Source organism: Eubalaena glacialis, chromosome X (genome assembly GCF_028564815.1).
Source record: "Eubalaena glacialis isolate mEubGla1 chromosome X, mEubGla1.1.hap2.+ XY, whole genome shotgun sequence".
Classification (NCBI taxonomy): Eukaryota; Metazoa; Chordata; class Mammalia; order Artiodactyla; family Balaenidae; genus Eubalaena; species Eubalaena glacialis.
Window position 1 is genome coordinate 133292146 of NC_083736.1, and position 12939 is coordinate 133305084.

Below are 12939 nucleotides of genomic sequence, written 5' to 3' on the forward strand. Positions count from 1 at the left end.
CTTTGTCTGCCAGCAACACTATAGCCTGCTTCCCCCAGCGAATGATGACAGCTGGCCCCGCACCAGACCTCTCACGATGCCTTCCAGAAGCAAGCTTCTCTGACCCTGACCGTGAAGAAGCAGTTGGAAGAAGGAGAAGAAAAATCCGCTTGATATAGAGCAGGGGTCGGCAAACCTTTTCTGCAAAGGGCCAGGTAGTACATATTTGGGGCTTTGCCGGCCCAGAGGCAAAACCGAGGGTGTCATGTAAAGAGAATATAAGAGAAAACAAGTTTCCACAAAAATCTTACTGATGAAATTCAGAATATAATAGCAGTTAAGTACAAGTTTTATAATACAAGTCTGTTCAGGAGAGGAATGGAATTTTGAAAAAAATAACATTTTGCGTCCCTGGCGTTCAAAGGTGGCATTCTCGCTCATCCAATTGATTGCAAGTGTCCATCTTTTCACACCATTTATAGCTCACAGGCCATACAGAAAGAGGTGGTGCGCCAGCTTTTTTGACCTCCACAGAGAGTCATGGAAACCATGTCATGGAGAGTCTAAAAGGGCGGGGCAGCAGTCTCAGATGTCATCCAGAGAGAATAAAAAGAAAGAAGGCTGGGAAGGCTATGGAAGGAGGAAAGAACGAGGCCATCTGAGGCCTTTAGAAGAACTCTTTCAATAGACAGGTGGCCGTGGGTACCATATTGAAAGGGTTGGAAGAGAAGAGATATCTCCACATGTTTGGGACATTGGCCAATAAAAAGATTGTGAGGAGTTTGGTGGTCACTGCAGGGGACATTCCCATCAAGCAAAACTTCTCCCCAAGATTAGGGAGGGCTGTCCCTGTGTGAACATGGCATGAGCTTGGGGGGAGTGGTAGAAACAAGCCAATGCAGACTCAAGGGTGAGGGTCAAGATGGACGCCCAAGTCAGGTGAATCCTTTAGTAGAGGGAGGGTAGGACTTTGAGGTAACTTGATGGACTGGAAGGAGAGTGGACTTTGGAGGAAAACAGACCTGCTTTCAAATCCTGGCCCTTCGACCGATTTGCTATGTGACCCTCAAAAAGGAGCTGAACTTCTCTGAGCCCTTTTGCCATCTGTGAAACAGTGGTGGCAGAAACTCACCCACAGAGTTGTCACGAGGTTTAGAGATAATATCGGTGAAGCCCAGAGCACTGTGCTTGGTGCATAGCAACTTTAAGAAATAGTGGCTACTGCCACTGCCATGTTTTGTTGTCATTGTTACCTTTTTGAGTTGGAAAACATAAGTGATCTCGCCCCTAGAACTCCCACAGCTCTTGGTCTACACTTCACTTTTAGCACTTAGCCTAGATTGCCAGAATTTAATGGATTTTCCTCCCCATTAGACTATTTGCTCGTTTCAATAAGGGGCTGTTCATTCTTTTATTCACCAGATATTTATTGCATGCCTACTGTGTATGAGACACTCTGCCAGGCACTTTACAAACGTATACCCTCTCCATGTGCTGCTGTACGTTGTTTCTTCTTCCCTCCCCAGAGCACCTCATATGTAGTGGATACTACATAATAACAGAGGGATGGCTGGAAGGTAATCCATTCATTTATCTAACTGGTATTAAGTACATAGTATGTGCACCAGGCACTGTTCTAGATGCTGGGAATGACGCTGGATGAAATAGACAAGGATCCCTGCCCTCCTCAAGGTCACATTCTTTTGGAAGAGAAAGACAGTACAAAAAGAGTGCATACGCTAGATGATAAATGTCATGGAGGAAGTCGAAACGAGGAGGGGGGATAGAAGGGGCTGCTTGGCACGGGGGAGGAAGATCCTGAATAGGGACATTAGGGAAGGATGATGGGAGAGCGAGCCATGCAGATCCCTGGGGGAAGTGCATTCCACGCGCAGGGACCGCCACCACCTCCAATGGGGACATGACTAGTGATTACCAGGAACAGCAGGGGGTGAGCGTGGTCGGGAGGCAAGGGAGCATGGTGGAGGCCCAGGGTGCTCATGCTGTGGGTGGTCGGAAGCCTGTGCTGGTGTGTACACGCTCATGGCCACGTGCCATGGACGTGTGAAGAAAAGTACCAGATCTGAAGCAGATCCACAGAGGGAGAGCTGAACGACGAAGCCCGAGCTGTGGGGAGAGCCAAGTTGGAGTTGGAGGCACACCAAGATGAGCGCGGCAACAGCCCTCTTTTAGCCAGAGGCACAGTGTCTTAGGCAGGTTTTGATTTGTGGATTTCACGCATCTGATGCTGCGTGCAGGGTATGCAGCCGTGCTCCGCGCAAGGTCAGCTCACAGAGCCTCGTGTCAGGTCAGTCGTGACCAAAACCGAACGCATGCCCTCGCTCTCTTCGCCTCCACCGCTGATTATTTAAAAGAAAGCGCCGAGTGGAAGGGAAAGAAAGCCCCTCAAGAGCTCTTCAACGTTATAAACTGCAAAGGCCTTTTCAGGATGTAGGAGATAAACAGGGGTGATTTGTTTCCCCTTATGACTTCTGGACATGATTGGAAATCACTGAATCCAGCCTTTTCTTGCGGTCCAGGGAAGGTCCAGCGAGGGGAGGGGGCTCGGGAGCACATGGTAATTGTACGTAAGACAGGGCCAGGCTAGAGTCCCGGTCCTTGGGATTCCAGAACTTTCCCAGCACCACACGGTCCCCCTCTCAACATTTGTGACACTGACACCTTTGCAATCTTCTCTAGAGATGAAAAATGAGGACGTTTTTCCTTTCTGGCCGTAAATTGACATTTACGGGTTAATGACCACCACTGGGGGGGAAAAGACTAGAAAATAGCATTTGCAACCTGCCATGACAAAAAAATCCAGCATTCACTGCTTTTTCGCTAACACTTCTGTGCCCGGGTCCCTGAGTTTAACCATTCCCCTGACCACACCCCGCCTTGAAAGTAAATCTTTCCATCAAGAAGTATCAGACATCTCAGAAATTATAAACAGAGCAGGAAAACCTTCACACCCTCTTACATCACACAAGTGCAGAGCACTTGCGCAGAGGATCCACCTTCCCCCTCATACCAGAACGTACCAGAAGATATACTCTGTTTGCGGAAATGGACCAATGCCCTCCCGTGGCTGTAGGCACAGCCTGCGGGAGTCTCATGCGAGTGCATCAGTTGAGTTGCTCCCAGACCGAGTCAGCCCCGCTTTGGCATTTTCGTACGTGGTGACTGCCGTTCCCCCAAATCCTCTGTGTATGCAGCCTGTCAGGGTGCGCATCTGTTCTAGGAGCAGGGATTGGCTCTGAGGAATACAGCCACCCTGGAAAGGTAGTTGCCAACAGGTGGTTGGTAAAGGGGAGGGGGAGTGAGAGAAGGCTCCTGATGATGGGCAGAGTGTGTTGGGAGGAAGGAGGAGTCCCAGACACAGCTCTCCCCCATTTCTCTTACTCGCCCAAATGTTCAATCATAATAAAGCGGTGCATTTGCCTGGGCAGTCGTTCGAAGGCTGGCTGAACGAGGGCAGGGAGGCTGGGGGTGTGTATAGGTCTTGCTCGTGGGCACAGGCAGCCACCCAGCCTTTGGGACTGGCCCTGACCCTCCATGCGATGTGCAGCCAGCCGGCGACTTCTTCTTGCCGATATTAAAGAAGTAAACAAAAATCTACCTCCGAACATTGGTCCTGCCCAAAGTAGGAACTCCCAAAACTTCTCTTTATAACCCAGTGTGCAGGTGAAGTGTCAGCAATTAACAGCCATCCTGTAGCACGTCTTAAAGAATCCTAAAGAGATATTCATAATCTTACTTTTTCCAGCTTCCTTAGTACTGCTCCCTGGGGGGCTTTTCAGGATTGCACTTTGCTTATTGTGGCGACTGTATTTGGAGCAAACTGTCACCATGGTTTCCACAAAACACTTTGATAAGAGACCAGTATTGCACATCAAGTCTTTTCTAAGTGCCAATATCCATTCTGGCAGCAGGTAGAGAAATCATCATAGCTCTGAGCTGATGCTTTCTCTGGAACATCAGAAGACTTGTTAGATGTATTCAAAGTAAGAGCTACATTTGTGGGTAGAATTAATGCCAGAGAAAGATTCACCCAGCTCTCTCTGTGGTATTTTAAAACAAAGTAGCGATGTGCATGGAGTCATCAATGTTTGCCAAAGGCAGTCAGACTTCAGTGTTTAATGTTAGAAAAGGAGAAGGATGGCTCATTCTACAGCCTGGCACTGTGGCCCTGTGTGGGTTGGTCTGATGAGGCAGGAACAGGGTGATAATAAGTTTTCTCTACGCTGGGGCCTCTGGAGAAAGCTACTGTGCTGGCAAAAGCCATAGGATGTCCTCTGAGAGGAGTCGGTGGGATGCAAGAGCAAGCTTCATATATGTTCACCATGCTAAAACTCACTGTGGCAAATCACGTCCTCATGAGGTCCCAGTGTGATGAGGGAGGCCTAGAACGCCGCTGTCACTCTTCCCGAGCAGCCTAACAAAGCCTGTCTCTTCCCATCCCCCAGAAACACTCCGTCCCCAGTGTCTCTCAACAACGTGTCTCCCATCAACGCAATGGGGAACTGTAACAACGGCCCGGTCACCATCCCCCAGCGCATTCACCACATGGCCGCCAGCCACGTCAACATCACTAGCAACGTGTTACGGGGCTACGAACACTGGGACATGGCCGACAAACTGACAAGAGAGAACAAAGGTATGCTGGTCTGCTCGACCCATTGCTCACGGGCCATTGCGGAGTCAACTTGCTTTCAATGGCTTGAGTTTTCCATAGTGGCCTTCTCTTTCTGTCTGATTTCCAGGGCTACATGAGGGAAGAGGGGGTTAGCTCAGGGCTGACGTGGCGACCAGTTTTTGCTGAGAGAGTGAAAAAGGCCTAGGATTGAGTGCTCTTTTAAAGTTTAAAGTAATTTGAGCTATGATGTGTTGGCAAATGTCTGTTTCACATTTTCACTCAATGGTAAGGATCAATACAGAGAAATAGAGCAAAGGAGAAAAGAATGATTTGCAAATTAATTGGGATTAAGACACTTGGCTTTTTTTTTTTTTTTTGGAGAGGTGAGGTTGAACCAAGGCCTTTTACCTTCATTATAATCGTTAGCTCCAGTGAGTACATGACAATGTGGCTTGCAGTCAGAAGCCAGGGCCAAGGCTCAGCTAGTGTTTTTCACCCACTGACACCTGGGCTGAAGGATCAGGGCCCTGTTCATGGGAACACATGAGGTTGGCTACAGAACAGATGTGAGGAGGACCCTGCTTCAGGGTGAGTCAGTGGTCCTCAGCCACTCACGCTGCCATCTGTGCCCCTAGCTGTCACACGGGTTCACCCCAAAGCCTCCTATCCTAATGAAGATGGGAAGTCCAAAGAAACCATACTTTTGCCCTGGCCGTTCAGTTGACTTCGGTGATTCTGGCCCAGTAGTCAGCGACAGACCCACTCTAGTCTAAGTGAGGACAGATGTGGGTCTTTCCGAGTCAGACTGCAAAGAGGTGACCTGTGGTTTAGAGCAGCAGAAACATCTGGCTAGGCACAGGCAAGAATTAGCATCTCGCATCGGCCGGTGGCTCCTGCTGGGACATGATATGGTACAAGTTGCATGGAGTGGGCTTGGGTCCCAGACAGTGACAGGACTTTCTTGGAATCAGGCTGGGGCTGCAGGCTACCTAGATGCAGAGGGACGTTCCCGTGGGTTACCGGCCCCTCCTCCTGGCTGCATCTCTATTGCGGCATTGCTAAGTGGGCGGGGAAACTGTCCCACAGAACTAGGAAGGGTGCAGGTTTTGAAGCCTAATCATTTAAGCTTGAATCCTGTCAGGCACTGGCTGGGTGACCTCAGGCAAGTTACTGAAATCTGTGAGCTACTCCCTAGCTTCCATCTCTATAATGGATATGATAGGATGATGATGAAACTACCCCGAAGCATGGTAGACATGGGTGGAATAAAATAAGATGTGTAAATGACCTAGCATAAAATATCAGGTGCAAGGTAGAAATCCTACAAATATTTCTTTCTCTTTCCTTACTCCATATGACGATATATCTATATAATTGAAAGATTCTGTGGCTATCAAAGCATATTCCATAATTTGGGACTCCGACCCCTTGACCCAGCTCTAAACTTTCACTGACTCCTAGGGCTATTTGCATGTGTTGGTTCTGTGTGTTCATGCAGTAATTTCTATACGCCAGGCGCTGTACTATTTGTTTTATCATTTGTTGTGTCATTTAGCCCCATTTCCTAGCTGTAGAAACTGAGGCTCAATGAGATGCAGATATTCACCCATGATATCACAGCTTATCATATTGGAAGCAGAAATTGAATTGAGACATGTCTGGTTTCAGAGTGTGAACTTTTATCCTATAGGATGCACTGCCCATCTAGAGGGCAAGATTAACAACGGGTCCTTGGAAACCTTCAGTGAGCTCCTGTCCTCAGTTATCTGAGTAATGGGCAGTTCTTAACTTGTCCACTTCCCTAGGCTTCTGGAAATCCAAAGACAACTAACCCAGACAACCAGGCCAATCCAAGGGTTCTAGAGTTGCTCACGAAGGCATAAGCATCTTAAGTCTTGCCTAGCTTGTCGGCCTCCACTCTTCTCTGTCTTATTTTGTATTGGTAACTGCAGAACTGTTCAATATTTATGGATTTCCTTCATAATTGCATCCATTTTCAAAATCTGGTAAAGTAATTGCGTCTAAATTAACCACAGAACTTTCCAGGAGCAATGTAGCGGCTGGGCTGATGTTTGACTGAGATGGTGCGCATCTTGGCCTTAGCACAGTGTGTCAAGGAGTTGTTCAATTCCCTGACTAATATTGAATCAAAATGACTCTGTCACTCTGCCAGCAGAAAGATGCTGCATCCCGCTGGTGTGGTCCTAGGGCTGTACCAGGGGCCGGGGAGAGGACCTAGTTTGGAATCTTCTGTTTGCAACCCTGAGTTTCACACACTTTGTCATTTCTGAACTGCTTAAAGTGGGGGATTCTTCCCACATCTGTCTTGTCTGCATAGACATGGGGAAACTGAGGCGCTTCCCTTTTGATTGGTACTCTGCCTCCCACTGGAGACCACCATGTACTTGCACCTTTTTCCACCCAATCATGCAATGGAGATGGCGGAGGTTGGCTGTCCCAGTGGAAGGTCTCCACCCCTGCCCCATGTCTGCCCACCTGTACAGCTGCAGATGGCTCATTGCAGAAGATTCTGGTGCTCAAATGGGCCAAGAGGGCTGATTCTGCCCTCTGGCCTTTGTTCTAGAAGCCTGGTTCCTTGCCTTCCCAGCTGCTGACTTGAAGCACTTATTAAAATGGTGACCTGGGTACCCAGTTAAGAATGCCACCTGCAGACTTTGTACAGAATATCCAGGGCAGAATATCCAGGGGACATCCCGCTCACATTCACTCGACAACAACTGGGTCCTTTAACATCTCCCTTAATATTGTGTTATGGAAGAAAGTATTTTCAATGCCGAAAGTAATTTACTCCTTTATCAGCAGAAATTACTTTTATTGCATAGTACAGGTTAAAAAGTATCACATAATCAAATGAAGCTGATACGTGGAGAAGGAGCCCATATGTTATACATAACGTGAAGAATCAATGCATTGTTTAGTGAAATACCATCTGCTGGGCAATCAAGCACACATAAGCCATGCATGGAAATTGCTTTCCAAGAAGGCAGGAGAGCATCCCAACCCCTTGAAGGTAGTCTCCAGCGCCTCCTCCCTCCCCCCAGCGAGATTCCTCACCCCCAGCCAGCACAGGAGTGATTTCCTCGTGGCTGAGGGAAGAGGACGCCCAAGAGCTACCTCCTCACCGAGGTCAACGCAGTGCCAGACGGACGTGCAAAGGGGAAGCCTAGCTGGTTTCTAGACATCATAGAGATTTTCCCACATACCTCCCACCCCGCCCCAAAGCAGACAGTCTAACACTCGGGTCCCACTGCTTAGTAGTAGGGCCTCAGTGCCGTTCCTTCCCCGAGTCAGCTGGAGGGGAATCGGCCAGGCAGTCTTACCATCCGTGTGCCGGGGGGCAGGGGGAAGTGCTATGCGACAGATCCTTACAGGTCATTTTCCTTCCCTAAAGGAATAAGACTTACCAAATCAGATGCCTCCTAGACATTTATCTGGCCTTAGAGGCCGATGGCGCTAATGGCTGTCTAGGCTCACCAGCTGTATCTACGTCAAGCCAAGAAACATCGATACTCAGTTCATTTAGACAAAAGGGGAAGAGAATATTTTCAATTCCATAACATATAGAATGAAAAACAGCTTGGTATCATATAGGCCATGGCTCCCTACCGTTTTGTGTATAAAGACCCCTTTCTAACTATAAATTTATAATATATAAAAATACAAATTCCATATTTTATATAAAATATATTTAGATACATTTTATTTTAGATACGTAATTTTATGTGTATATTTTCAATATATAAATATATAGACAAATATATTTTATAGGTAATATATGCATATTATGATATGTGTGTGTGTGTGTGTGTGTGTCTCACAAACCTCCACAGGATTGTAATGTACTTCCAGAATCTGTCGTCTGAGAAAATATATGGTGATTTGAAAAAACTTACTATGAATTAACAGATTTGAATGAATTTGTGTTTTCTTAACCACAGTAACACGGACTTGATTTATGCTGTGGAGTGTGGGGCGCTAACAAAAGATTAAAATAATAGAGCTTGATATCCATATGGAGTTTGGGTCACCTAGTAGGTCCTCTGGACATTTGTGTCGAATGAATGAATGAATGAACAACGGATAACTTGTCCAACGCCCGCGTGGTTGTGGTCCTGCTATCGTTCAAAGGCCTGACCGAGGTCTGCTCTGATTTTCAGAATTCTTTGGCGATCTGGACACGTTGATGGGGCCCCTGACCCAGCACAGCAGCATGACCAATCTCGTCCGCTACGTTCGCCAGGGACTGTGCTGGCTGCGCATCGACGCCCATTTGTTGTAGTGGGGTGTGCCCCCATCTCCAGCACTAGTGGAACTCCACTCATTAGGGGAAAATTCTCTTTGATTATGTTTGTTTTTATGCTTCTTTTGATATCTGTGAAAAACAGAAGTCATTGTAAGTGGACACTACACCTTGAGCAGTGTATCTTTTATCACTTAGTCATTTTTCAGTATTTTATATGCATTTCACAGATCCCACCATCCTTTTGTGCTTGGTGGAATGACACAGTCCCTACAGTATTGTTTTAAGTCCACACTACCCACAACAAAGAATGGAAAGCAATTGTGAGAACAGGTTCCTGAGAAGTGAAACGGAATGTCATATATAGACATATATATATGTATATATATATATATGTGTGTGTGTGTGTCTATATATGAACGCAGACACAGAGGACCTGCAAAGATTCAAATTTTCAGCAATAGCCATTCCCCAAACTGCGCTCTTCTGTCCAGACAAGAACATATTTCAGAATCCTTTGTTAAGCTTTTGTGGTTCCCACAGACTCAGTTTTCAGATGAGAATTTTCATTGTCGAAACCCACTGGTTAGATGTTGTAGCAACATCAGAAAGTCAAAATTAACAAAATTAATGAGCACGGCAATGCCACTCTGAAATGCAGCCAGAGGACTTTTTAGTTAGTATCCCTTTCCTGATTCCCTATTTGAAAAACTTCAAGGATGAGAAGGAGTGGCAACATTGATGTCGACAACTTTAAGGCATCAGCTGGCATAAATATTTTTGAACTCCATGATTTGAAGCGTAAATCCTCACCCGGCATTCTCTTTGTGTAAAGCTCTCCTTTGGAGGGCAGTTCAGTGAGTGCACGCCCTAGTAGCCAAAACGCTACACTCCAGTTTTAGAGATGAGAGATGGGAGGGGTCTGGAAACCATCCAGGGAATGCACACCTCTGCCTCTTTTGCAGTTGGTCGGCGGGGTCCACAGCTGGCAGGACTTTTTTTTATTGTGTTTTGCTCAAATCTCTGGAAACAAAAGTCAAGTTATCACTACCTAGAAGTAATCATATACAGTTTGCTTCCTAGTGGCTTTAAAATCTGGACTTCCCCAATTATTATCCCCATTTTCTATTTTACAGGGTTTCTTTTTCACTTCTTTCTGTTTTCTTCTACCTTTCTTTTCCTTTTTCTTTTCTTTCTTTTTTTTGGGGGGGGGGGGCTCATTAGCTTTTGACGGAAATACAATCACTGATTTTATTCAAGTCTATATTAGCTTGAATCATTTCCATGAAAATCCCGAAGAAAACTTCAAACTCTCTAAGTAGTAGCTAATCTTTTAACAAAAAAATGAGTCTCGGGGTAATGCTTCACCCTAGGGTGGTTTTGAAAGAGCCCTGAACATTGGGAACAGTTCCCTTGATCTGGAGATATTTCTGCATCAGTTGCGACTATTCCCACCCCTTTATGATCCTCTGCGTTCATTTTATGTCCCTAAACATCACAATGTAAATATCATCTTTGGTGTTCCAGCTCACTAGAAGAATTCCCCACACGTAGTAAAAACTATCCATACGTTAGTTCCTTGTAATTACCTGCCGGTATCTAATTCCACATAGCCCTTCATCTGCTGAGTTATTGGATTCTCTTCACTGAGTTATGACCAGATAAATAATAGATATACACACACATGAAAGATGCAAACTTGTATGATTTTGAAAGCAAGTCACGCAAGTCTGTGATAAGAACGGCAAGGGATCACTCCACACTCTCATTGTCAAGGTTAGCTGTATCCCCAGTTGCAAAAGAGCCAGGCTTGAGCTCCGCTCTGGTCATCTTTGAGTTGAAGGCCCTTTGTTGTATCATAAGGGCTGTGGAAGTTGTCCTCCAATGGCTGAGGCCACGTTGTGAAAAGTTGACAGCTGGGAACGTCCCAGCAGCTGAACCAGCACTTTTCATGCTCCCAGTGCGGTTGAGCTGGACGTTGGCAGTCTCAGCATCAACCCTCACACACGCAGACACACACACAGACCAATGAAACCCGAGAGAATCTTTTCTGAGCCTCTTAAATGAGGAAAATCATCCTATGAACGACTCCGAACACCCAAGGTGGGTGTCACCTATACAAATGAAGCTGATGGCTCTGCAGTGACTCAAGGTCTCTGTTTGTTTTCCACGGCTTATCAGGTAGAGTGCCTGACTATGACTGTATGATGAAGCCCACTGGCTTGCCTTGCAAGTTCAACCTAGACCACGATCCTAGACCATCATGGATTTAGGAGTAGATTCTTCTTGAAATTCAACCTCCGGAAAGTAGACATTAGAATGCTAGGGGCAGTTTCCCGGGGAAACTAGCATATTGCCTCATGAATGAAAGACTCGTAGCTCTAGTTTCAGTGAGTCGTCATATCTACATGACACACAGCACGGAAGCAGCAGAGCATCCTGCTTGCTGCCTGATGTGTCACCTCTGGTGGCTAAATGTAAAGTGTGTGCCAACTCAGCAGCACAGTGATCAAATCTGACAGGCGAGCTCAGGATCACCACCTGATTATTTAGCAGACCCATTTGTAAAGCAGCTTAGAAACCAATTAAACATGGAGGATGAATTGCCTTCCTCTCCCTGGAGGTGAGACGTCTTTCGGTTTCCTGATTAAGGATTGTTGCTGTTTTCTAGGCACTCTATTCATCACATTGTAAATGGTGATGTGTGTCGTAGGTGTGCAGCTATTTGAGGGATTGAGGGATTTTGTCAAGTAAATCTCTTCGGTGTACCAGTTTGTGGGAGGGATACAAGACACGTGGATGGTGGTGAGAGATCCTGCCTGGAGACTTGGATGGAGGCTTGGTGAGACGCATCTCACAATAAGCACATGGGCAGAGAAACGGGCAGCTCCACCTGAGCGAGCAAGTACACAGAAGGATCTCAGCCCTGCAAACGGGACCCCCGTAGGGCCACCACTATGCCTTCGCTTGTCACCCAAGCTCCAACCACAGAGAGTTTGACAAGTTTGTGTTATGATGTTGGCTTGGCTTTGTATTTTAATTAACCTTGGGTTTTTTTAGTGGTTTTGTCATATTACTGTCTGAGTTTGGTAGGTAGGATTAATTTGAAAAGAGTATACTAGTGTGGTCCTCGGGGTAGAATTTAGCCGTGAGCATGTTGTTAGCCAGCCTGTAGACTGTTAATGACTTAATAATGTCATTGGGAAAATACTAGTAGTTTTCTATTTGGATGACAGACTTGGAAAAGCAGATTAGCTGCTGCTAACTTTTCAAAGACTTGAGATTGGGATGCCTTTTTTCCACGTAATGACATCAAACGATTCAAATCTCCAATCAATAACCAAGTTGCTTGATTCAAAACCATTGGCTAAAATGTGTTTTGTTGAGTTTCCAAATGGTGGGTTTTCCTTTGGACATCACCTTGCTAGATGCATTGGATTGGGTCTTCAGTGGGATGATACTTGTCCTCTCGGTATCTTTCCCAAAGCTATCTAATTTGGATTGTGTTTTATTCAAATTCGCATCCCGGAGGTTGAAGTTGGAAAATGAAGTTGGAAAGCATTTCTGAAGGCAGAATTGATTTAGCTGTGAGGGAGGAGCCCTCACGTACTTCTCAACAGACATGATAAAATTTCACCTGCGTGAGTGGCAGGTGGGAGACAGCAAACTGGATCACTGGGTAGGACTACTCAGTAAGGCAATGAACTGCTTGCTTAGAGAGGCATCACTCTCCCCATGGAGAAAATGTGTGGCGAGACACTAGAGCTACACAACATTGAATGGATGGGTCGATTCCGTGCCCCCAAATTCAGTTCTGTGGGGAACAAATATGGCGCCCGTTGTCGCTTGCTCTATTATGCGACTGGCGGACTAAATTCTTCTTGGTTGTCGTTGTCGTTGTCGTTGTCGTTGTTGTTGTTTTCATTCCCACTTGCACAGCCTTATTCTCATAATGGAACTCTGATTCATTTGCTCTTCAGTGTTTGCAAACTCCAGCGACAGAACTGGCATCTGTGTATTGATGATGAGCATTGACCCTGGCAGGAGGCTAATCGGATAGGCT

General features: G+C 46.2%; 1 protein-coding gene across 1 annotated transcript in view; it reads left to right on the forward strand.

Moving 5' to 3' along the window:
- The window catches only part of AFF2 (ALF transcription elongation factor 2), a 335919-nt gene extending 326962 nt beyond the window's left edge, over positions 1-8957 (forward strand). Inside the window, exons 20-21 of the mRNA XM_061178238.1 lie at positions 4446-4636; positions 8794-8957. Coding sequence (XP_061034221.1) covers positions 4446-4636; positions 8794-8915 — 313 coding nt within the window. The 3' untranslated portion in view covers positions 8916-8957. The remainder of the gene's footprint in view (positions 1-4445; positions 4637-8793) is intronic.
- Positions 8958-12939: the final 3982 nt, after the last annotated feature.